This window comes from Aspergillus karnatakaensis, assembly GCF_047715665.1.
Source record: "Aspergillus karnatakaensis strain CBS 102800 unplaced genomic scaffold BJY04scaffold_36, whole genome shotgun sequence".
Taxonomy (NCBI): domain Eukaryota; kingdom Fungi; phylum Ascomycota; class Eurotiomycetes; order Eurotiales; family Aspergillaceae; genus Aspergillus; species Aspergillus karnatakaensis.
In genome coordinates, this window is record NW_027395748.1 from 293,390 (window position 1) to 317,731 (window position 24,342).

The 24,342-nt window shown below is 49.7% G+C and overlaps 7 protein-coding genes across 7 annotated transcripts; 5 read left to right on the forward strand and 2 right to left on the reverse strand.

The window, feature by feature from the left end:
- Window positions 1-2,049: 2,049 nt before the first annotated feature.
- Window positions 2,050-4,161, forward strand: BJY04DRAFT_92488 (uncharacterized protein). Its single transcript, XM_073721306.1, has 2 exons — window positions 2,050-2,636; window positions 2,687-4,161. Exons 1-2 carry the CDS (start codon window positions 2,427-2,429, stop codon window positions 4,061-4,063), a joined length of 1,587 nt encoding a protein of 528 aa, XP_073569500.1. The 5' UTR covers window positions 2,050-2,426; the 3' UTR covers window positions 4,064-4,161.
- Window position 4,162: 1 nt separating this feature from the next.
- On the forward strand, window positions 4,163-5,509 carry BJY04DRAFT_92362 (H(+)-transporting V0 sector ATPase subunit c). Its single transcript, XM_073721304.1, has 6 exons — window positions 4,163-4,484; window positions 4,614-4,626; window positions 4,756-4,885; window positions 4,940-5,096; window positions 5,149-5,252; window positions 5,312-5,509. The coding sequence occupies exons 1-6, from the start codon at window positions 4,468-4,470 to the stop codon at window positions 5,377-5,379; spliced, it is 489 nt and encodes a 162-aa protein (XP_073569501.1). The 5' UTR covers window positions 4,163-4,467; the 3' UTR covers window positions 5,380-5,509.
- A 510-nt stretch (window positions 5,510-6,019) lies between these two features.
- Window positions 6,020-7,791, reverse strand: BJY04DRAFT_92701 (mitochondrial 37S ribosomal protein mS38). The gene has a single exon (XM_073721308.1). It carries the CDS (start codon window positions 7,555-7,557, stop codon window positions 6,355-6,357), a length of 1,203 nt encoding a protein of 400 aa, XP_073569502.1. The 5' UTR covers window positions 7,558-7,791; the 3' UTR covers window positions 6,020-6,354.
- A 536-nt stretch (window positions 7,792-8,327) lies between these two features.
- On the reverse strand, window positions 8,328-9,625 carry BJY04DRAFT_220028 (guanine nucleotide-binding protein subunit alpha; the record flags this gene model as incomplete). Its single annotated transcript, XM_073716751.1, has 5 exons — window positions 8,328-8,669; window positions 8,729-8,987; window positions 9,041-9,204; window positions 9,261-9,445; window positions 9,493-9,625. 5 exons carry the CDS (start codon window positions 9,623-9,625, stop codon window positions 8,328-8,330), a joined length of 1,083 nt encoding a protein of 360 aa, XP_073569503.1.
- A 1,557-nt stretch (window positions 9,626-11,182) lies between these two features.
- Window positions 11,183-11,834, forward strand: BJY04DRAFT_193419 (uncharacterized protein). Its single transcript, XM_073711912.1, has one exon. It carries the CDS (start codon window positions 11,407-11,409, stop codon window positions 11,614-11,616), a length of 210 nt encoding a protein of 69 aa, XP_073569504.1. The 5' UTR covers window positions 11,183-11,406; the 3' UTR covers window positions 11,617-11,834.
- A 2,791-nt stretch (window positions 11,835-14,625) lies between these two features.
- On the forward strand, window positions 14,626-17,404 carry BJY04DRAFT_92801 (M13 family metallopeptidase). Its single transcript, XM_073721310.1, has 6 exons — window positions 14,626-14,706; window positions 14,776-14,993; window positions 15,057-15,559; window positions 15,623-16,724; window positions 16,777-17,174; window positions 17,243-17,404. The coding sequence occupies exons 1-6, from the start codon at window positions 14,669-14,671 to the stop codon at window positions 17,318-17,320; spliced, it is 2,337 nt and encodes a 778-aa protein (XP_073569505.1). The 5' UTR covers window positions 14,626-14,668; the 3' UTR covers window positions 17,321-17,404.
- Window positions 17,405-19,149: 1,745 nt separating this feature from the next.
- Window positions 19,150-24,195, forward strand: BJY04DRAFT_208592 (mitotic regulator LTE1; the record flags this gene model as incomplete). The annotated part of the gene is made up of 3 exons (XM_073714005.1): window positions 19,150-19,535; window positions 19,627-23,882; window positions 23,945-24,195. The coding sequence occupies 3 exons, from the start codon at window positions 19,150-19,152 to the stop codon at window positions 24,193-24,195; spliced, it is 4,893 nt and encodes a 1,630-aa protein (XP_073569506.1).
- Between the last annotated feature and the right edge of the window lie 147 nt (window positions 24,196-24,342).

Genomic DNA, 24,342 nt, shown 5'->3' on the forward strand with positions numbered 1-24,342 from the left:
CGAACCTGTCCGTCTTCCGATGAGTAACGACGACTGGGCGACCATACCTAGGGAAATGACGCAGGAAATCGAGATCTACAGAGATGAGGTCTACAACGACGGCGCTTTCTTTGATAGTTTCAGTGCCGCGCGGGAATCCAGCTGCCGACATCCTCTCAGCGGAAAGGATTCAATTCAAAACGATGTAAACGAATAATGGTTTCATTAATGAGATTATTCATTCAGTGTAGAGAAAAACAAAGCCCAGAAGCACCATGAGCTGGTATCATAGAACAAAAACGCGCGAACACGACACAACTGACATGGCAGCAGAGATTATAACCCAGTGATACATCAACCAAATTCGGCCATCAGCATGCGACTATCGTAAAACGGACCGAAGAAATATCGAAGAAAGGTGGAGGCGGGACGCCAAGGAGGAAACGGGGATGGATGGTCTAGCTCAAGTCCTGCCACGCCCGGACCTCCGCGGAAGCTAGCAGGCATGTTCAAATCGCAGCTTCAACTTCATTTTTCGGATGAGTTGATGTTGTATAACAGCGATGAGATTGGCGTCGCAATTCCAGGAATCGATATTAGACGGTCTAGTGTTTGAAAATAATGTAACTGTAGGAGCGGGTTAGTCGGGCTCTGACGCCGGCTCAGGTAGACTTGGCAAACGTCATCTGGGGAAAAACGTACATGGCGTGGATGATACCAGGAATCCAACCCAGGATGGTCAAACAGATGTTGATGAGGAAATCAGCACCGCATCCGCGCTCAAGGAACACTCCTAGAGGGGGGAGGATGAAAGCAAAGATGAGCTTGCAAATGTCACTAGAACATAGCACCCATTAGTAAACTCTTGCTCGGGGCTTTGCGCGCGAAAATAGGATGGCCGACGGTTCCGGATGTAGAGGGAACAGCGATCGAGGGTAGCTAGATTGTTGCAGGGGGTTCAGAGGATGCCGCGGACTTACGAGGCAGTGAAAGGCATTGTGAGTTATTTCGTTATATGAACTCGTAAACTGTGTAGGGGAGCGATAGAATGGATGACTCGACGGTCAACGACTGATAGGCTGTTGTAAGAGAGACGGGGAGTGAAATAGGAGAGGAACAAGAGAGAAGATTGAGAAAGGCGGGAGAGATGAGCGGTTCTTAAATCCTCAAGGCGTTGAGAAGCGGGGGCAAAATGCAGACTAGTTGGGAGTAGCTCAAGAGATGATTTGCAAGAAAAGAGTAATAACAATAATTGAGCCTTACTTGACCCAACGGTAATCGTTCGCATTGAATGCGAAAATCATGTTTGATCCTGGCCAATTTTTGCTACGTCATCCTGGCGCTGCCACAGTGGCTCATGACTATGTCCAATGGCCATGATTGGCCTTCAAGCTGTTCTGCTACGGACGTCGATATGTCATTCAAGCTGATCGCTCAAGCTGGCTGCTGCTGCTACCAGGTAAATTATTACTCCCATGTACGTACTCTAGTCTCCTCCAAGGCATATCCCTGCCTGTCGCTCCAGGACTCCAAGGACCTCCTTGACGGTTCTTCCTCACCCAAACAAGCTATGGATTTGGGTCTGTTGATCCCATTCTGCCCTGAATTCTGTTGCCTAGCCTCGGACTTGGCTTCTCATGCACTAGCAGCAACCGCCTGCATCATCGGGTCAGCCTACGACTTTCCCAAGTGAGCTTAATCCTGTCAAAGAAGGGCAATGCTACTATGCTACTAGTTATTCATAGTAGTATTGCTGTTGACTACGGGGTTGACGACAGCCCTACAGCCCCATAGTCAATTCCCGCCACGTTCTGGATCTCTGGTGAACGGTCTTCCTTCCTCGAAGCGGATGATATCATCCCGGATGCTCCATTTTTAGCATCCATACGACCTCAGGCTTCGCGCCAGTGAACTCGACAGTAAAGAAGGTGCCTAACTCGTGATCCATCGCTCCGGCACCAGGGACGGTCGATCTCGAGTGATACAATAATGATCCGGACAATTCTTAAGGAGATTATCGACTCCGTGCATTGTCCGACACCAGGACCGTGGACGTATCGTAGTGCCGTCAGAGGGTGCATTTAGGATGAAGCTTTGCCGACCCAGATATCATTTGGCAGGGTATATCGGGCTCAGTGTCCAGTGCTACCTGGATGTTTTACTTTTGCCTTGATTTAAAGTTGCCGTCAAGTCGTAATTCGTAGCACTGTACACACAATCTAGTACCCATGCGACATTATTGAAGTACTCCGTAGTAGATAATGATGGAAAATGGTTCCTTTGACCTCAGAACCTCGGAAGGCTTGGCAGCCAAGGTGAGCCGTCGAAAAAGCTCCCCAGCGGCAAAGCTTCCCCGACTTCAAGATCTTCAGCAACAAACAGCTATTCCACCGCTCCTGCCAATAATACTGCCCTGAAATTTCGCTGGTAGTAGTACCGATGCCTTCATGTCGGTAGCAATTGGGCTCGCCCCGCGCTCCGTGCCAGCGCGACTGCCTGTCAGGCTTGATTTGCATTGGCGCATGCGCGCATGGAATCAGGCCATGAGCTACTCGCAACGTCTTCCTATACGCACGTACACTAGTTCGAAGGTGACTGAGCCTGTAGCCAGTCAACTCTACGCCTGTACTTGGCTCACCACGACTCCTGATCAACTCGTAAGTTTCCTAAGACACATCCCATCCGAGACTTTCTAATCCTTCAAGAGACCCCAGAGGATATCTTCTCCAATTTACCTCTTACTGCCCCAAATCTGCCGTCCCAATATGTCCCAATTCTGCTTTTCACTCCTGGCCTCGCTAGCTGGGCAAATGCGAAAGGCATATTTCTCGAACAATGGATGAACCGATTCTACCAAAACACCTCGGACTCTCCGTCACATATTCACGCCATAACTGCCGTAATCGATCGACTGCCATACAAACATGTGCAAGGCTCATCTAGAGACATGCCGGAAGCCGAGGGAGTGTCTGTTTTGCTCGCAAGGGGTGAAAATATATTAAGCAAGGCTGTTTCTCCTCGTCAGGTCCGTTCGGTCGAAACTGAGGAACCCGCCTTGCTCTTCTCTTTTTGCAAGGACACCCAAGATGCACAAGTGGCGCACCACCCCGTTCACGAAATCGGACTGCGACTCGCAAACACTATCTTTCTCAACGGCAAAGAGAATACACTGGTGGGAGCTAGGTGGTCCTACGACCCTTCCTTAGAAAGAGTCAGGTTGGAAAGCGCACTTGATCTTTCGAGATGCTCAGTGACAGTTACCCCTACGAGACTTGACAGTGCACTGGAACTCCCGTTGTACCCGGTAGGGGAGCGACGAAAGGTTATATCTAGCATGGGAAATATTCTCCGTCAAATATCCAAACACATTGAAGGAACCTCAACCGAGCCAATGCCAGCTTCTTCCGAATTAGAAAAGGAACTCCCGCGCTATATCGAGGAACATGACATTAGTGACCGACGAGTATCTGTTTGGGCCTTGATTGAAACATCTGCCGAAAGCCCATACATCAGATCGAGGCATTCCTCCAGCGGTCTTGCGCAGGCCATCGTGAATGGCGCGAAACTACATCGCGTGATGAGTGGAGGCGGCGGATGGGGCAAGAAACAGGGTCTACTGTCACTAGATCCAGAAATGAGCTTTGGACAACCAAGTAATGAAAGCTTGCAATCTCTCGACAACATTCTTTCCAACACAGCCGCAGACTCCGTGAATGGGCTAGACTTCTCTCTCGAGCTACCGACGTCCTTACAGGATCTATCGACACTCTCGCAGGCAGCTGAGCCGGGTAACTATGTTCAATTCTTCGTGTCTGTTGAAGCGTCCCAGCCGCATAGCGATAGCAGCCCTACGACATCATCCAATTGTCTTTCTGTTGATTTCGGGGTGGTATCGAACGCCGATTCTTTATTGAGTCACAGGGCGCCACAAAAGGACTTGGTCACTGTACCCAACTACTTCGGGGCACTGTCTGAGAAGGCCGTCTCATTCCTACAACCTGTGTCTGAACCTGAGCCAAATATGTTCGGATCTTGCACTAAGATAGATGTTCCCGGTTCTCGAATTAGGTTAGAGCTTCAGTAGAGTGGCTCGGCTGATTTACGCAAAACCAGTAGTCGTCGCACAATTTTTTCATGAGGCCTAGCACTAATATATATAGTATAATTCTTCAATCCGGGCTCTTGGTGCAGAAGTATCTACAATTTCACTTACAGGTATGTGACTGGCCTAGTGTGGCTTGTAACTACTGGTGATCTATGAAAGCCACTGCCAAGATATATCACGTGATGGCACGGGAGGTGCTTAGCCTCCCCAGAGCAACCAGCGTGTTCGCCTCCAACCTCCAGTTCAGACCTCCATCGTCAGGCCCTCGCATCATCATCGCAACGACATTTTCGCAGTGGTTACCTGCTCTATACCTCATTTTCTCAATCGCTCCTCCAGTTTCAGATCGATATTGATTTCTCCGGTTTCATCTAACCGTCAAAATGGCCACTGAGCTCTGGTACGTAATCATCACAAAGCTTCTCCTTTCCGTCGTGCTATCGCAGGCATAACGATGCTCCGTTGTCGCCTATGGATCTGAATCCTCTATATGTACATCTGTCTCATATACTGATGGTCACTCAAATAGTCCCGTTTACGCGGTGAGTCCAGCTTCATCTTCAACGACCCAAGACCCGGATCGATCCCGATTGACTCGGTCTCTATCGGCACTACGAGTCGAACGGTTCAGTTCATACAATGGGACTTGATAACTGACAATCTTTCTCTAGCCGTTCTTCGGCTCCCTCGGCTGCACTTCAGCCATCGTTTTCACCTGCTTCGGAGCTGCCTATGGAACCGCTAAGGCTGGTGTCGGTGTCTGCTCGATGGGCGTCCTCCGCCCCGACCTGATCGTTAAGAGTACGTCATTTTCCAAGTCTTTGGATGCGGTGATATTCTAAGCGCTATGTATAGACATCGTGCCCGTCGTCATGGCTGGTATTATTGGTATCTACGGTCTCGTCGTTTCGGTCCTTATCGCGAACAACTTGGGCCAGAAGGTTCCCCTCTACACCGCGTTGGTGCAGCTTGGAGCTGGTCTTGCTGTCGGTCTGGCGGGTCTGGCTGCCGGGTACGTTGCTTTCAATAGTACATTCACAAACTGAACTAATGCTCCAATTCAGTTTCGCCATTGGTATCGTCGGAGACGCTGGTGTCCGCGGAACAGCCCAGCAACCAAGACTCTACGTTGGAATGATTTTGATTCTCATTTTCGCTGAAGTCCTGGGTGAGTAATCGATACTTTAATCATCTTTGGTCAGCTTCCTAATATCGGGTCCCCTGCAGGTCTTTACGGTCTCATTGTTGCGCTTCTCATGAACTCCCGCGCCACCCTCGAGGCCTCTTGCACTTAAGATCGTGCTCCTGGACTATCGTTGTATCGATGCGTACCAGGCGAAGTTTACCAGCCGATAACTTTCGTTTACAAGCATCGAGGCACCGAGACCAGAACTCTGAACAGACGTACCTTATATGACATGTTGATCGGTTTACCTTGGAGTAATTGGCCACCAAGCTATCACTCTCTGAAGTAACGCAGTGCTATAGTTGGATCAGATGGTGGACGGAGGGACGTTGGATTTTTTACAACCTGACAATTATATTACCACCTCGACTAGCCCGCATACGAAATATGTAGGCTAGACCCCGAGGTAGGGAGTTTATCGTAGATACATTGCATGATTTCCGGAAACTGTATTTTATGGGAGTTGCTTTGCTGTGATCCTAGAAAAACCGGATCTTGTACCCGCGTTGATTGATTGATTGAATGTGATGTTTTTCTATGTGCTTTTCGAGCTATAGTGTTCTTTGTGTCATCAAAGCTATTGATTGATTGGTTCTTTTTGTTCTCCAAGCATTTCGGGATTCTAGGCATCTATTGGGCAATCTTGGGACGGGTAGTCCATCAGCCAGAGCTACTTCTTGTACGCAAAGTCTAGCTTCGATACAGCGCTGGGTGTGTAATAGAGTAATTGATCAGCACAGCTGCAAGGGACGTCTACGAAGTCATCAGTGCAAGAGCACCTAGATCTACAAGGATCGATGGTGTCAGAATCGTCTATTGATGTGTGAGTCGCGCAAGATATGCAAGAGGTACAGAGCACGAGAGCCACTAGAGAGTATAGCCCAAGACCCAGAACGCAGACTAGTGGAAAGCTTAAGAATCAAAAAAAACGGCGTTCTAATAATATGGTAGAGAAATAGTTACCCGGATATGCGATTTGAAAGGTGGAGAGTCTTTGAAAGAAGAGGTGGAGCTTAGAGGATGCAAGGCAAGGGGGAGGGTAAATAGGGGCGGTCAAGCTAGGTGCATGTCGAGAAGTAGCCGATTAAGCCTTGTCAAGCTTCCGTCTCAGGGTCCTGGTCCGGCGCAGCAGCTTCTTGAACTTGTGCTTCTTCATCTTCAGCTTGCGGCGTCTTCGCGTGCTCAGGGCGTGCATTGTTGCATTGTTCCGTAAGCGCTCAATATAGGTGGTATCCGAGCTACGAGGGACGTCAATGACGGCTTCTATCTCGTCGGCACCGGGCGCTTCCATGGAGCGAGCCTGTATGAAAGGGGTGGTGTGGGCCTCGTAGGTCTTGCTTCCGTCAGAGTGCGTAGACTCTTGGATTGTCAGGACAGTCGAATAGCTCGTTTCTTGCGGTTGATGTAGATCCCCCGATTCCGCAGCAACAAGGTCCTTTGATGAAACGTACGGGACTGGGGGAGGGGGGGGCTGAAATGGGCGTAGACGTCGCGTATATTCCTCCACGGATAGCTTCAATTCGGACATGTCCAACCCATCGATCTGGCCGTTCTCAAAGTCGAACCCACCCATGGAGCCGTCATTTTCTGCAAAGCGGTGCGCGACGTTCTCCATGGAGTTGACAGCAGAGGAGAGCGTGAAAATCACATCGTCCGATCCGTTCTTGGAGGTCTGCTTGGTTGCGAAAAGCGAATCGAACGCTTCCGAGCTCGAGATGGGAGGAACGGTGGTGGAGACGGAGATGGGTCGGTGGATGGAAAAGAAAGACGCAATGTGAACATCTGTACGAATAATCATGCTGTTAGTCTCTAGACCATGTATGCACGCTCTGTCTTCGTTAAACTGACCAATGGGCTGCAGATGCTGCGTTGAAGGGACGCTGGGAAGTCTCGAAAAGGCTGTGGGCAGGTTCGACTTGGAACCGCTGCGGCCGCTACCGTCTTTCCCCCGTCGCCTCGAGGATTTCCCCTCACGCTTCTCTTTAGCGTTGACTTCTTTTGCAGGTGTTTGGGACGAGGCGTCGAACCTCCTCGACCCGTCACTTGGCTTGGAAGATGACGAAGAGTAGCGCCGTTGACGTGTTGGGGTAAGGCCTGCGGACGACGCACCGAGAGCCTGGGTAGACGAACGACAGATGCCGGACACGGGCGCTAATGGCGCCCATGCCGCCCGACGCAATGAGGACGACAACATATTTTGTGGTGATAAACCCCAGAAGTGGGAAGACAATGTTGTTGAGGCGGAGAGAGTGCTCTCATGAGGCGAAATCGAAGTTGAGCCGATCATGCGGAACGGATTAGGTAACTCCCGACCTCAGCCGTAGCCTCAGGCACTAACGAAGAGAGATAGTCATAAGTCTCATGACTACACAGTACGACTTATTAATGACCTTCACGGGGCTATTTCAGTTGTTAGGCGATAAGATATATAGTACAAAAGCGAACACACGAAATTGGTATCTCAAAGCATCAAAATAAAACCCGGCTCGGGTTTCAACTCGTCAAAAGCTCCAGGAGAATACACTTCGCACATCGAATGAGCTCGACCACGCTTCCTAACGTTTGTGAAAGAGCTCAATGCTACAACGAACAAATGAGCGGGATAGGCTCTGGAATGACTGGAAAGCGGTTGTTGGAGGAGAGAGCAGATTTGCCAATGATCCAGAGATAGAGGTAAAAAACGTGGTACAGCAGGAACCTCATAAGAGCAGGAAAGAAAGAAGATTCGTTAGACATGTCAGACATACTAACAGGCGTCAGGAACAGATGGTATCAATCAGCATTATATAGAAAGGAACCCATCGCTGAACCGAGGAAGGAAGAAGCTGAGAGGGTTTTGACCACTGAGAACAAAATGAGTGCCGAGAGCGGGTCATTGACGTGGGCGCAGGGTGTGGATGCATAGTAACATATATAGAGCAACGTGAAAACTTGCGGCATATGCAAGACGGAGGCCAGGCGCTCAGCAGAATGCAATGTGAAATCATAGACCGAACAGATGGAAATATCAATGACCGCTCAAAACCTCGTGAAATTCAGGCGGTAATAAATGGCGAATCAAAGTATGAGAGTATGCAAATTCTTCTGGATAATCATATCCTGCACGGAGTCCATGGTCGCCTTCAATAATGTCGTATCCGTGGCGTTAGTGTAGTGAATGTAGATCTCTCGGTCAGGGACTCGGTTGATACCACGGAAGCGATCAGCGAAATACTTGGCTGCCGCATCGAAATCGGTGTTCGAGTCGCTGTAGTCAGGAAAATGCTTTGATATTGGCGAGATCTCGAGCTTGTCCTTGAAGAGATCGATCTTGTTAAGAAACAGGATAATGGGCTTTCGTTTGAACCATTCGCCATTCACCAGAGACTCGAAAAGCATCATTGCTTCGTGCATTTGATTCTGCGAGTCAGGCAGTTAGAGGTACTCACTCGTCAAAATCATATAATATGGCCACTTACAGCGTTCTGGTCCTCGACTAGACACTGATCGTATCCGGATAAGGCAACCATGAAGAGCAAGCACTGAACACCCTCAAAGCAGTGAATCCACTTCTTACGCTCGGAGCGTTGTCCACCCACGTCCATCATCCGGAAGTTCATCTGACCCAATTCGAATAATGTCTCCGTAATTCCGGTTGTTCGTAGACGTGCCTGCAGCATATCCTGGTTGTCGGGAAGCCAACCAGGCTCAAAGATTCGATCAAGTGAGTTGAAAAAGCTGCAGAATATCAGGATAAGCCCAAGTTTAGCAGTAGTGGTCGCAGGGCTTACTAGTTCAAGTTGTCATGAAGAGCAAACTCATGTCCCTTGGAGACAGCTTTCTGAACCCCACTGTCAAGCCACATCTCGTTCATTGCATCGCGAACTTTAGTGTCAGAGAACGCCTCATCAACGCCCACATCCGGCTCCAGTCTGTCTATAAAACCTGCTAAAGGCTAAATTTCAAGGTCGTGTTAGTGCAGTGTTCAAGAGATAGCTGCAATCGACTGACCTTTGTAGCATCGTGCTCGAAGTCGATATTTTCGGTCAGCATAATCTCAAGGAGGACTTTGTAGGCAACTACAATGTTCGAGTATATCACCGCTCGCGTTTGTCGGCGCTCGTCTTCGGGGAATCCTCCTGAGTGGATAATGCGCATCTGCTTGATAATGGTCGATTTTCCGGATTCACCAGCACCTAAAACAAGTCAGGGAGACGCGGTGGTAACTCGAGGCCCTACGTACCAAGTAGTAGAATCTTTATCGTCCGATCCATCACTTTCTTGTCGTTTTTGAGACTCTTTTCTATCCGAGCATTGCGCTGAACAGCTTCCTTATCCTCCGCAGCATCGACGGGCTTTGAGCTCATGCAACCCATTTTGAATAGTTGCGCGCGTGGCAATACTCAAAGACCCCAAAGTTTATAATCTGTGGAAACCTCAATATCGTCAGTCGGACACCTATCAATTGCGCCTTTTGAGACTCGAACTTCGACTCTGTAAGTCGTTCAGGCTCGCTAGATGTCGATATTGCTCAACATGTGGCCAGATTGAAGAGGGGGGTTGAGGCATGCACCATAAGCCGGTCTGAAACCCAAGATTCAGCCCCCGGACTTCTTTCTTAACCTTTTGTCCGCAAAGTAAAGCCAGAAGAAATGGAAAAACAAGGGCACCTACCAACCAAGTCACAGATACACGAGAACTTCGAAATTGATCCAATCCGGTTCTATGCCGCCAACCGAGGAGGCTTACAGAATAACGTCCTCCGACAAAAAAAAAATTGACAGACTGAGATGACCTCCAGGTAAGTTCACTGTTCACCGACACGCGAAAAGCCACTGGTTTCCACCGTCTGGTTACTTTGTTATATAAGCGATCCCCAGCGAAGTAGTCGAACAGAGAGTCAAAAACCTGGATCGCGCAATGCAATTCTGAGCTCGGACAGAACGGGGCAATATCACTGGGCGAGGACAACAGAGGGGGATAAGCGATCGATAGCAGCCAGAGTCGGATCGGTTCACAGGAGGGAGAGGTCTTCCTAGGCCATTGGGATCAAAAGGATAAGCACGGCAGATTCGAGGGCCTCGGTCTTGTGGTCTTTTTCAGCACTGTATTTCAAGCTTGATCGATAAGCTGCCGAACTGATGGTCTGCTTGAGAGTAGAGCGAGCGCAAGAGAGGGGAAACAAAGCAGATCTGTCGACAAAGAGCGGATGGGCGAGGAGGGAGCGGCGTAAGGAGGGACGGGGGGTTCTAGAATGAATCGTCGAAGAATCGCTGCAGGGAGCAGGAATGAAGGTGGTGGAAGACAAAGCGTCGCGCAATTCGTTAGTTATAATGATGCGTCCGATCGGAGGGGAGGGGGCATTCTTTGGTCAGATGCTTTTTAGGAGTAGCCCATCCCCTACGGTCTCGAAGCTAGGCGACAAAGGATAACAACAATAAAAATAATTAGAACACCAGCCTAGAATAACGATAATAGTAATAAGTAATAACGATAATATTAATTCCACCAGATCAAGGATTAAGATGATCCAGGAACCAAGAGGGCCAACAAACCGCGGGCTTGTAGCTACTCAGAGGCCGAGGAAGCGAAGCTGGGCTGGGTTAGCTCCAGCTAGCCCGACGGGTAGAGAATCCCCCAAGCAACTTGCCTACCACTACCGGCCTAGTCCTGCACTCTCCCTCCACTCCGGGGACTCTGCAGTCTGCACCAACTCCTTCAAGGACAAGAGCTGTTGACATCGCGGCCCGCTTCTTCTGCAGCCATGGAAAGCATCTTCGTGGAGAAAGATACGCATCGCGCGATCTACGATCATCACAAGCGACTCTGTTCTCGACCATACTCCGTATGCCGTGGGGGAAAAAAAAAAAAAGCCGCTGTCGTCCAAAATGCGCTCAGAGGCACAGAAACCTTTCGTACAATCTTGCAGGTGGGACGAACGGTACGTTCCCCATCGTCAGATATCCGTAGTCAAATCAGCTTGAACTTTCTATCTTTTGGTTCTTCTTAGCTAACTCCACCCCAAACCGCAAGGGCCGAACACGCCGAAATTGGCATCTTCTGCTGCCAATTACTCGGGGCCAACATTCACCTCTTCCTGCTATTGGGCTCTCTCAAGTCTCACGTAGAGGATAATTACCTCAATGCAGAGCACAGGATGAATTGCACCTCCAAGATTGTCCACATAATATCCCGTGAGAAAGAAAAAAAAAGAGGGAGCAGCAATTCCCAAAATCATGGTTGTTTTTGCCCAGACCTAGAAAGCCACGAGGCTGGCTTCAATGCATCTGCCATGCACAGATCGGCAGAGAATTCGCTTACCCCGTTTTGCCAGACCCATCAAACTTGGATAAGTTGGTTATCTTGAATTGGTTGAACAGCGGTTTTCCAGTCGAACTCAAGCACTGATTTCTCTCGAGTCATGACCGTCATTGACCACACTTTACTTAGTTCGGGGTCTGGCTTCACAAAGATTTACATGATCAGGGTCGGGATCTTGCAATTCTGACGACGAACAATGGTCCAAAAATAGTCAATGAGGCTTCCTCACAGTACATTTGCACTTGCACCACCTAAATACCAGTAGTAACTACCTATCTTGTCCTCGACCCTTTCCAGTTCCTACCCAGAAATTAATAATGTGGAGTAGAGCCTGTCTCTAAGCCTGAATACTACCTACTAATTGGTTGCGTGCGCCCGCCTGGCAGCTCTCTTCCCGCCCCGACGTGTCAGAGACTCAGACTGGAGTCTTGCAGTCCCGCCCGTTTTAACCAAAGTACCGTCTGCGCTTGATAGGTCTGTGGCGCTTACTTGAGGCGTCACAACAGGAACAATGTCCGTGAGCTCACTCCGGACAACTTACAAGTCATATGCCAAGGCATTTAAGAGCATAGGTACTCTGTACATTACAGTATTATGCACGGAGATCAGCCAACAAATCCTAACAGCTCAGAAAACAATGGTGCCGATGAGGTCCTTCTGAAACGAGGTGGATCTTTTCGCTCCCGAGGGGCCGGTTTCATCTTCTTCAACGGACAATGGCGCCGGCTTCCCACTAAAGCAGGGGGGTGTCTAGGGCCCCTGCTCAGGGCAGCGGCTGCAGCGCAGCTGGAGCTTCCCTGGCATTTCTCCTTTCCGCGATAGATCATATGTACATTCCAATATACGGAATAGTATGCGAATGAGAAATCACAGAGTCGACGGGCTGGTCGACGTGGCAATTGGCTCAGAGTATTTACTGCATCTGGGATAATACACCACGCCCTAGCCCATAATTGCTTCTTTTTTACGTACATACCTATGAATGTCTATCATCGCTTACAATACTATCGTCTTCATCACCAGAAACTCCATGCCAACATACATGTGAGGAGTCGATAGTTTCCCGTACTAACGAAGCTCCAGAAGCTGATGTGATTTATCTGTACCTGTACAATAATAAATAAACCTTTGTGGTCTTTATCAGAAGGCGCACGTCTCACAGTACCTAATCGCTTGTCAGCAGGGTTTGCACAGTCGAATTGACCTACAGTATCGGTATATGTCTTGCTGTAACTAAGCCAAAGTTGAGTTCGCAACCTTACTCCAGGGTACAGATCAGACGATGGATCTTAGTTTCTGGCTAGGTGGCATCGATTACTTGTCCAGACTCCCTATCCAGAAAAGTCGCATATGGATTTCTTGATCTCGAGGACTTGTTGCAAACTCCAGAATTAAATTATAATCCTTCATCTTGCACCCAAAAACCTCCATCCATCCGCATGCGACCTTGGAGTTGGAAGTTGGCACTGGGAAACCTCCACAATCCCCGCATGACAGATAAAGCGAACAAGGAACCGTGGGCAACTGAGGCTGCTGGCGGCTGCTGGCGGCTGCTGGCACTGCCTTTTTCTGCACACATCGCTGGATCGCCGAGTAGACTTTATTATTCTTCTTCTCTTCTTCTTCTTGTAGGAGGGCAACCAGGCATATCTAGAATTATGTGACACACTGGGGACTCGGGGCGATGGCCAGTACGTATTGATCCCATCAAATCAATTGAGCGAACAATCTCGATCTCGAAAGTCTGGAAGTTCTTTTCTAGCGGCAAATCATAGGAAATTATCTAAGGGGTTTGAGTCGACAAGTGGGCGCTGTGTCGAAATGTTACGTGCTATATAGTTCCTAACCCTGATAGAATTGTTAACTCGAAATTTTGTGCAGCGCAGCGCTGTACTGGACTCCCACCGCGCGCTCAAGCTTCAAGGGCCAAGATGTCCTCCAAGACGGCCAGCGGCGAGCGACGATCCTTATAAAACGGTATGGATTCAGGGTGGGAGGTTTCGGGCGGCGGCTCAACTGTACGGAGTATCATATAGAGTTAAAAGTTATCGGATTGCGCGCGAGCACCTCGGCCCTATCTACATTCAAGGACCAAACCCCCACGGTCTGTACGACTACGCACGAACTACTGGTAGCAGCTACACATGTGGCCTACAAAGTCTTGAGCAAACAACAGAATACCTTTGCTCATGACGGGACATGCAGGAACTGAATGCATTCATTGGCTGAAACAGCAGATCGTATTCGAGCTCGGACTTTCGGACAACTCACATACCGTGTGCCACGAAAGATTTCAGGTTCTCAGTATCTAACCCGAAGTCTCTTTGTCGGCATAATCCATAAGACCCTCTACGGAGTAGATATCTTGGTTTGGGTATACAATGAGGTGCGAAACTGCAAGGCGAAATACTATGTTGGCACTATATATATTGATGGCACTCGCAAAAACTTACAAGGTTTCGCAGAGTGCGATGGAAAAAAGAGGGCCTCCTCTCAAACAAGAACGCAACTATAGAGTAAGCATGCAGATCGGCTGCATCAAGAGTCTCTCTCGGCATTCTTTGATTCAGCTTGGAAGTCTACAAAGTTGGAAGGAATTGGCCAATTTGGTGAGGTCAACCGTCACCAGCGCTGGAGTGCTGCATCTCCGGGGTTGCAGCGGCTTCCCCAGGCGGGAAGCCGCTGGGAAGCCGCTGACAGTGGGTGGGCTCCACATAAGTTATGTAAGTACGTAAGCCTTAAGGACATGCATAAGATAATACACCTCCAGCTGGATTATAAGTAGAAGATTCGGCTGCGGAAAACAAAGGCGAACACTGAAGTCTTCTCACTGGTCCTGTAAAGGCGATCTCCATTCCGAGTTATGTCTATTGATCACACTCCTTATTCTGAACTTTCATGTTCTTTGTTGTTTGAAAGCTGCGGAGTAAACCACAGAGCGCTTATTGGTCGATCCGACAATTATATCATCAACGCCCCCACAAGTGAGATCGTCCCTTGGAGCTTCCACCTCCATCTCATCAGGTCTACCTCTTCCATCCCACCTATCCATCATCAGGTTTTCTTTTTAGAGCACCTGAGCTCTTTCTGTGTATAACATGGGCGAGGAGAAGAAGCCTCCTGTGTCACCTATGAGGTAAGACAAAACTACAAAAAAGCATCACTCTTCAAGACGAGAGGTTATTGACGCCCGCAGTGCCGAAAGCTCCGAGAGCGCGTCTTTACTGGAAGACTACTCCGAGCCTCAATTTGAGAAGCAGCGTATCTTATCCGAGCACTCAGAAGATGACTTCGAACTCCGCAATCTAATCACAAGAAGGCTGAGTCGGCCAAGGCTCTCTTCGACCTTCTGCTATGCCGCCTTGTCAACGGCGGGTGTATTTCTCCTCATGACGTCCGGCTATCTTATATCATCACTTTTAAGTATGTCTCTCTCATTATATTAACCTATCTTGTATGGCTAATATCTCCTTTGCCGTCCTGCAGACGCCCCATCGAACAATGAAGTTTCACATGCCGAATCAGCTACTATCTGTCAGACACCTGAATGCGTCAACGCAGCCTCCGAGATTCTGCGTAACTTAGACCCTAGATATACCGATATTGATCCTTGTACGGACTTTGACCAGTATGTGTGTGGTGGCTGGAGAGAACAGCATGATATGCGACCTGACCAAGGCGCCATTTTCTCTGGAACATATATGCAGGAGGCTTCTCAATCACGGCTCCGCCATTTGCTTGAGTCGCCCGAGCCTGCAAACCCGGAGGACTCAGAGATCTTTGAAAAATTAAAAGCGGGCTATAAAGCGTGCGTGGATGAAGACACGGTTTCTAAACGCGGTAACGAGCCGTTGGAGACGTTATTGGCAGAGTTCGAGGAGATATATAGCCTTGAATCCTCCGCAAAGGGATCTGAAGCTGGTCTAACTGATGGTGTGCTGTATCTTCTCAAGGCCGGCGTTCGTACGCTCATCCACCCTTATGTTTCGGTAAGCTGCCATCTAAGTACATATTTATCGTGCACGGGGCCTTAGGTTGACATTCGTGCGCAGTCCGATGATCGTGATCCGGATAAAGTTGTAATTTTCGTTACACCACCTAGAAAAATCGGGCTTCCAGCGAGGGAGTTCTATAACGACACCCAGATTGTGAAAGATTACACCAAAGTTGTTGGGGAGGTTACCGGTGGCATTGTGAAAGGAAAGAAGAGTACCCAGCTTGTCAAGGCTGTTGTGGCATTTGAGTCGAAGCTCGCAGATGTGACACCAGATACGCAAACCCAGGAAGATGTCACGAAATACTACAACCCTCGCAGCATTGAGGAAACTAAGACACTGTTGCCCCAAATTGTGCTGTCTGATATTATCTCAAATCTTGCCCCACCGGACTACGAAACCGACCGCCTCATCGTTGGCTCACCATCATATATGGAGTCGCTATCAAAGATTCTCAACGAGACCCCCAGGGAGGTTCTACAGCTATTCTTCAAGTGGAAGATCATACAAAGATATGCAGAGCATATTGAGAGCGCGGAAATTGCCCCTCTTCTTGAATTCAACAATGTGCTTTATGGGAAAGACCCCCAAGCCAAGAAGGATCGCTGGAGGAAGTGCATTGGCACTCTGGATAATGATCTTGGATGGATTCTAAGCCGGTTCTATGTTCTAAGCGCCTTTTCTGAGGAAGCAAAGAAGCTTGGAGATCAGGTTGTCTCTGACATCAAGGAACGTTTTGTTTTCACTCTGGATCAAACTGGCTGGATGTCTCCGGAGGTCAGAAAACTGGGCATCCAGAAGGTCGGCAACATTGTGCAGAAAATTGGTTACCCTACAAAAAGCCCCAACGTGATGGATCCCGCGGACGTAGGAAAATTCTACGAGACGCTGTCCATCTCAGATGATACGTTCTTTGAGAACGGGGTCGCCGTGGCAAAATTCGAGACAGAGAACAATTGGCACAAGCTGGGAAAACCTACTGATCGAAACGAGTGGGAGATGACAGCCCCAACCGTCAACGCGTACTATAACCCCCCTGGAAATGAAATTGTCTTCCCTGCTGGAATCATGCAACCTCCAGTCTTCTATGGGCCAGCAGCTCCGTTATACTTGTCGTACGGGGCATTTGGAGCGGTGAGCGGGCACGAACTGTCTCATGGTAAGTTTGAGTCATCGGCAATTTGGAGAGAGGCTAATGAGAAATGTTGAAGCTTTCGACTCAACGGGACGACACTACGATGAGACTGGAAACTACACGGACTGGTGGGACGAAAAGACTGTTCGAGATTTTGAGGACCGTGCACAGTGCTTTATCGACCAATATTCCGAGTTCACAGTTCACGGAAAGGACTCGGACCTACATGTCAATGGCCGCCTTACCCTCGGGGAGAACATTGCAGATGCCGGAGGCCTTACCGCAGCATACCACGCTTGGAAAAAGCGCGACGAGGCTCACCCTGATCCCAGCTTACCTGGTCTCACCAAGTTCAGCAAGGAGCAGGTCTTTTTCATTTCTTATGCAAACTGGTGGTGCAGTAAAAGTAGCCCGGAGGCTGCGCAAGAAGCAATATATAACGATCCACATGCGCCCAAGCCGGCGAGGATTATCGTAAGTCCTGGCATTCGCTTTGATCCACTAGTCAGTCCCTAGTGCACTTTAGCTGATCTACTCGATAGGGAACCATGGCCAACTCCCTCGAGTTTCAAGAGGCTTTCAACTGCCCTAACAAGAAGCCTGCTTGTAAACTCTGGTAGGAGAATACTCGGTGTAGAGATCTGTACAGCATATAGGGGCTAGTTTAGCTATATTGCGATGGTGTTTAATCCCTTTTTTTTTTGGCATTGATCTACTGTCCTGACACAAACCTAGCCTCTAGTTGCACTTCCTTGTCGTCTGAACCAGGATTTGCCGGCAGAGGTTTTCTTTCATGCTGATTTCCGGAGAGATTGATAGGCTAGACTCAGACTGAGCTCCTCCAGGACCCCTTGCCAAGTGCCACCAGGATATACATACTTGGGAGTAGGGATCTGCACGCTCACCGACAGATTGGCCAGAGGATTGAACAAAGCAAAAGAGCCTCATTCAGGCACCACGAGTTAGAACCTTGTGGCCTTTGGTGGGGTACTGGAGACTGCCATCCATACTGTAACTCTTCTCAACTGGGCTAGCCGCCAAATGCCTGGTTATTAAATTCCAAGAGATGCGGTGACATGGGGAACCTCGCCTGCATATCTGACATAAACTGTGACACCGTGGCTGTAGGGGGAATAGTCTTATCAATCCATCACTGATGAAAAGCAGAGTTTAGGAAGTAAAACTGTAGAAGGGAGGAGAGCACTGGTTAAGAGATGGATTGGGCGTAACGGTATCCGTATCAGTACCTGACTGTTATGTTATTATTCAGTACGGAGTAGCCAAACCTTGTCCTCGCTGCCTATACCGAATCCGTCACTGGCACTTAACGGCTGAATGCTGAGCCTCAGCATCTTACTCGTACCTAGACTTTCGGATACTTATTGCTTTTATTATTGGCAAATGATATGTGATCTGGGAGTAAGAATCACAATAACTGTCCAACCAATCCTCGACGCCGAGCCGGTTGAGTCGTGACCGACCTTCTGCTCCTCATGCTGGATCTGTTGGTGGAGTTCAGCTTAGAAAGGAGCTCATCAGCTGACAGCCTGACACCGACCCTTTAGAGGAGCTCTTCTTGCAATCTGATTGATCTACTCTGAGAGAGTCGATTGACTCTCATTCTGAAGAGACCAGACAGTCTCGGGAAGCAGACCCAAAATTTGAGTTGAGGCAGCCACGGCTCAATCTGACTTATTATTTAATATTCCCTTGTCCCGCGGAAGACCAAAAAAATCATTGAGATTGGACGGAACACACATCTTCTTACCTTGCCCAACTCCCTTTCCTCGGCTCCTTTTCAACACACTTAGTCTTCAGCAAGCAAGTCGACCCGGCCTCCAACTCCACCGGAGTAGCGTGCCTACTGCTGCAGTGGGTTTGGTTCCGCTCCCCTGGAACCGCCGTTCCACAAGCTAACAAAACAAATCATTATTCTCGTAGGAGGAGCTTGCGGTCGCCTCACCTTCGTCACGCTTATCACGCGGCTGCTTGGCCTTCACGAGTCCACTGCGAACTTCGTTCCCTAGGTTCCTCCCGCGAGTCTTTCCTGCCTCTTCGTCCCATCATCGTCTGTCTGGCGTCATTCTATTCGCTCCGTCACCTACTGCAGAGCAGTTCTCGACCTCCTGTATTACCGGGTCCTGTATCCGCATCCGCCTTGTTTTTCGTCGGTCCAAGCTTCGAAACGGAGAAAACTTTCGTCATCGCCGAGCGAACCGCGTCTATGCCTGCGATTCGTTGCGTATAGACAAATTCTCGTGAACCTGGTCATGTCGTTGCACAGGCACGCATATCGATCCCAATTCGGGCTGTCCATTCCGCTATACTCTATTAGCATCAAACATTCACGCGTGAAAAAGCAATAATTGCCTGCTTACAGGGGGAGGCCAAAGTCCCTGCTTTAGGACTGTCAACTGCGGTCCTCGTGTGCACAACGTCGTCCAACACTATGGGGCCCAGTGTGGCTAGTTTCGACGGAACTCCGAGGAAGTCGGAGGAGGTACACCTGAGCGTGTCCCCTGTTGCAGCGGGCAGGGAACCCAAGTCTAAAGCGGCTCCCAAAGCGCCATACATCACATCGACTTTGCGACGCGCCCACACTGTCGCACAAGGAAAGAATATTGCGAGGAAGACAAACATTGGCTCGAAAGCGGCAGGGGAGAAGGTGGCGGCACCTTTGATTCGCACCAAGGATAGCCATGAGTTGCTGCGCAGGCGATCCCTAAAGCAACTAAACACCCAGATGGTTCCGCGCGAGCAACCATTCGCGGGCGCAAGAGGGTCTAGTCACTTTACTGTGGGAAATGTCGGCCAAAATGGTAAAATATTTCTTAGGTATGGATCATCCCTCGACGTCCCATCATGCATCTATGAGTCCCACGGCCTTTTGGCTGAAGCAAGCGCTAAATTACTCGTTTTTCTCTAGACCTGTTCGAAATCAGTCTGTCAAGGAATCCCGTCGTGCGCCAGCCTCCCCTTCGAATAGCCAATCGAAAGCTGACGCTCTCCATCCTCAAGGACCAAGTGGTTATGGCAAGAACGAACCCTCACGATGGTCGAATTCTCAACTGTCCGAGTTACGTTTTGAAACCAAAGGGAAGGAAGATGACGCTGTCTCGATAGTTTCGGACTTGTCACAGTTAGGCTCAACCCGACAAGATCAACGATCTGGTCTTCAAAGATCGCATTCCTTCTCCACGATCTCAGAACAGCGGTCGGAGTCGCGCGCTGGGGCCGACAGGGAATTTCGGGTCGTCATCGACCGACCAGACGAGAGGCCTAGATCAGCAGATGGATATTCTGTTCGGCATCTAGAAGTGCCTATTCCGGACTATCACCTGGGTATCACACGTTTCAACACGGCGAACAACGTTCTACAAGGCTCGACGAACTTGATAGAAGCTTGGAACTCCACCACTGCCGGCAACACTTATTTACATGATCAAGCGCATCCATCATTCGCCCCCTCCATATTTTCCGGGGTGTCTGGTATGGACTTAAGCCGCAGTGCTGCCGTTAGCCCTGACCCAGTTATCTATGATCCGGGCGATTCCATTAAACCATCCATTTTCGAGACCCTGGTGACAGTGATGGATGACGAGTCTGTCGTTCGTTATGTCTCTGGCACTAAGAATATCAGTGCTGCCACACCGGCGCGCATCGTCGCACAAATATCCTCCGAATCTTTCATGGACTACGAGCTTGTATCGGACTTCTTTTTGACCTTTCGACCTTATCTTTCCGCTGGGTCTCTGCTCTGTCTCTTATTAGCGCGCCTTCAGTGGGCGATCAATCGCCTGCAAGAAGATGGGAGAATCATCAGAATCCGCACCTTTGCGGCCTTGCGCCATTGGATACTCAACTACTTTGTGGACGACTTCATACCGGATTATAGACTGCGGGCTCATTTCTGTGAGACTATTAATCGTTTGTACGATAGTGTGAAGGCCCGGCAGGGCGGCGGAATGAGTGATCTCAAGATCCTTATCGACCTCAAGCGTTGCTGGCACGGCAGATGCTCAACCTACTGGGACATTCCGGACCAACATCTTTCGCACAGCAGCCAGGATTACCCTATTGATCCTGGTGGTGATGAGCCGGCCGTTGGCGATGATTTACAGAACTTTGCTCCGGCGCACAGCACCCAAATACCCGGGTTGAGTGAAAACAGAAACCCGCCGTTGTTGACCTATCATGATCGCAAGGATTCTTCGGCTACTGCGAAAAGTATGCCGGTATCAGCTGGCAGTGATTGGAGTGCTCCAGTAATTTCGTGCTCATTACCTCCCAAATCACCCAAGCGTCACTCCATGCCTTTCTCAGCGGCTAAGGCTCCGCATCCAGTGCCCGTCATACCACGGCAACCGAGATCTTCTCAAGCTCCTACTTCTCCCCTGTCGCCAATCAGCGCGCGGCGTCTTCCATGTTATGGCCACTCGCACAAACGCAGCGGTAGTTTCTCTGACTCCTTCCGGGATGATAGAGCGCCAATCTCTTTGCCCCATTATGACAATAAGAGCTCTTTCTCATCGCAGGAGCCATGCTACCTAGGCAGCTTGATTCGCGGAGAGCTATACCCTCCTGCCGAGTCGTACATGACCATGATGGCGCCACCGTCCCCGACGTTTCCATCTTTGCCGAACAATCTGGGTATCGATCGTCGAAATACGGATGGTCCTGCCAAGCCTGTCACTTCTAGCTCAGGAGTGAAGACGATTATCGGCTCAATTCGTCGAGCTTTGCACAGCAAACCTCACGCACCAGGTGCCTCCGCACACCCAACGAATGGACCATCGATCAGAGGAAAGACGTCAGCTGTGCCGTTGAACGTAGCTTTTGGATCAGATTTGCATCGAGACAAGAAGGTTGCCCATTTGGCAAAAAGGCCCGCTCGGATTGATCTTCTTTGTGACGAAGCTCTCCAGCAATATCGCCAAGCCGCTGGGGAGAGCCCGGATCCGCAAGATCAAATTGAGGAGACCGAGCGACGTCTAGGCCAACTTCCAGTTGATACGCCCCAATCCTTCTTGTTGCCCGATAACGATAAGGCCCATCGTCACCTGACTGGTGGCAGTCAGTCCATTGTCATCGTCGACGACACGGGTATGGCAGGCCCTGTCATGACTGGAGGCGTCGGGCTGCAATCCGCGGGTCTCGACCAGCCCCCGATGTTCTTAAGTGCAAAGAGCTCACCTACGACGCCCAAAGCTCATACCTTCCTTGCCTCATCCCGAGGCTCAACGCTCGGAGCCGATGAATACTCACTGCCTATCTATTATGACGAAACCAGTGTGAGGCAGTCGAGGGGTGTTTCAATTCACCGGGGCTCTAGTGGTGACCATGCGTCACGAAGATCCATGTCCATTGAAAGAGCATCGTCTTTCTGGAAAAAGCCCTCGTCATCTGTGCGTCTTCGAAAATATGCCTCCTTTCAAAGTGGTTTCTCGAAACGCCGACCTGCTCCGGAGAGTGAATCTGGAAGCTCAGCTGCTGGCTCTAGTATTCTTGACCTTGCTAAACCAGCCGGACCTACTCTTCGGAGGCGGCCAGGAGGTGATTTACGCCAGATGCAAACCGGCGTTCGATCAAGATCGCACCGCGACTCAGCCTCGGGATGGTCGGATGTGACATATCAGAGCTCTGTAGCCGATTCGTCGAGACCTCAAACTAGTCTCGTCCCTCCCAAACCTCGATTCTCCCTGTTGAAAACACACTCATCTCAGATGATACGACGTTCCTTTGAGTCCGCTCTTGCACGTTTTGCTCAGATACCTGATGACGAGGATGGAGGCATCGAATCGACACTTCTGAAGCTCGAAGGCAAGTGGAAAGGACAATCAACAAACGCCGGCGCAAATGCCACCCCCAGCTCAAGTCAGGCCCAGAATGACTTTCATAATGCGGACACTGCGCGCGAAGAAATGGTTGCCTATCATGGACGTTCCGGTACTCCAGTGAAGAGTCACCAGAGAGCGGGCAGCGCCTGGACCTCCCCACAGGTCCAAGTAAGGATGCTCAAGGCCAGACCGTACTCAGAGTCAATCTTAGACTCCGAGGATTCGTACAGTTCGGTTCCGCTACTGGAGCGAGGTCTCAGTGATGAATCAATGAAAAAACCCGTGGTAGACGAAGCGCCAGCCCAACATACTGCAGCCCATTTGACCACAGCTGCTGGAGATTCCTCGGATCACCATTCATCACACTCTTCTATCGATATGGTGAAGAAAACGGAGAGTATGAAACGTATCCCGCGAGGGCTAACTCTCCCGATACCTCACAAAAGGGTCTCTCGCCTCTCTGGCTTATCATCTGAGCTATCTGTTGATGTCATTGACCCGCAAGAAGCTGCAGAGGCACGTCTTTCATTCGATACCCGAAGCCTCAACGAATCTTCTGTTGGAATACCGCCTCATCCTCTTGCACACCCACCTTCTCCGCCAATGACTATCCAGAATCCGCGCTCGGTAAATTCTTACAGGGCCTCCTTGACTCCGAACCTTTATAAGAGTCAGCCTTTGACTCCAGACCCGTCACCCATTAACAAGACCGTCAAACGGGTACATATTCCGTCCATGGATATGAAGCTTGTGTCCAGTGATGTTCTATGTCGATCAGAGGAAGATCATCATCTTTCGGTGCTTAGCACAGCCCCGGGCTCTCAGCATGTGCCCTTCATCCTCTCGTGCGAATCTCATATTTTGGCCCAACAATTCACCTTGGTCGAAATGGCTGCTCTTGGCGAAGTAGACTGGAGGGATCTTGTTGATATGAAGTGGAACAGAGGGCCTCCGTTTACCACGAGCTGGGTGCAGTTCCTCATGGACGATGAACGCCGCGGCATTGATCTCGTGGTGGGTCGTTTTAATCTGATGGTGAAATGGGTTTTGTCTGAGGTTGTTTTGACTTTGGATATCCACGAGCGAGCTCGGACAATCTCCAAGCTTATTCACACAGCAGCCCACGCTCGCAGGATCTGCAACTATGCGACCATGCTTCAGATTGCTATTGCACTCACTTCAACGGACTGCTCTCGACTCCAGAGCACGTGGGCTCTTATTTCGGATGATGATAGGCGCACGTTGAAGGATATGGAATTACTCATACAGCCAGTGCGCAATTTCCATGACCTTCGTGTCGAAATGGAGACTGCGAATGTGCAAGAAGGCTGTATTCCATTTGTTGGTATGTTTCCACATTACTCCCTAACATCCCCAGATTTGAACATCAACTCACGCAGCTCACAGGACTCTACATCCATGATCTCACATATAATGCCCAAAAGCCGGCGCAGGTGGCAGCCACTCGAGAAGGGGAGCCCCTGATTAATTTCGAGCGCTATCGAACAACAGCACGAATTGTTAAAAGCCTCCTTCGGTTGATCGATGCAAGCACAAAATACAACATTGAGCCCGCACCCGGGATCATCGAGCGTGTGCTCTGGATCGCGTCGCTCTCGGAGGAGCAGATTCAGATCCGGAGCAAGCTCCTGGTTTAGCCGAACCCAGGATGAACGGACCATATACAACACTCTTAGCGGATCTACCAGTTTCGTGATATTTTTGGTATAGTCACTGTTTGGCATATACCACCTGCATAATACCCCTCGTCTGTCCTAATTCTTTTAGCGTTCCTGATTGATATC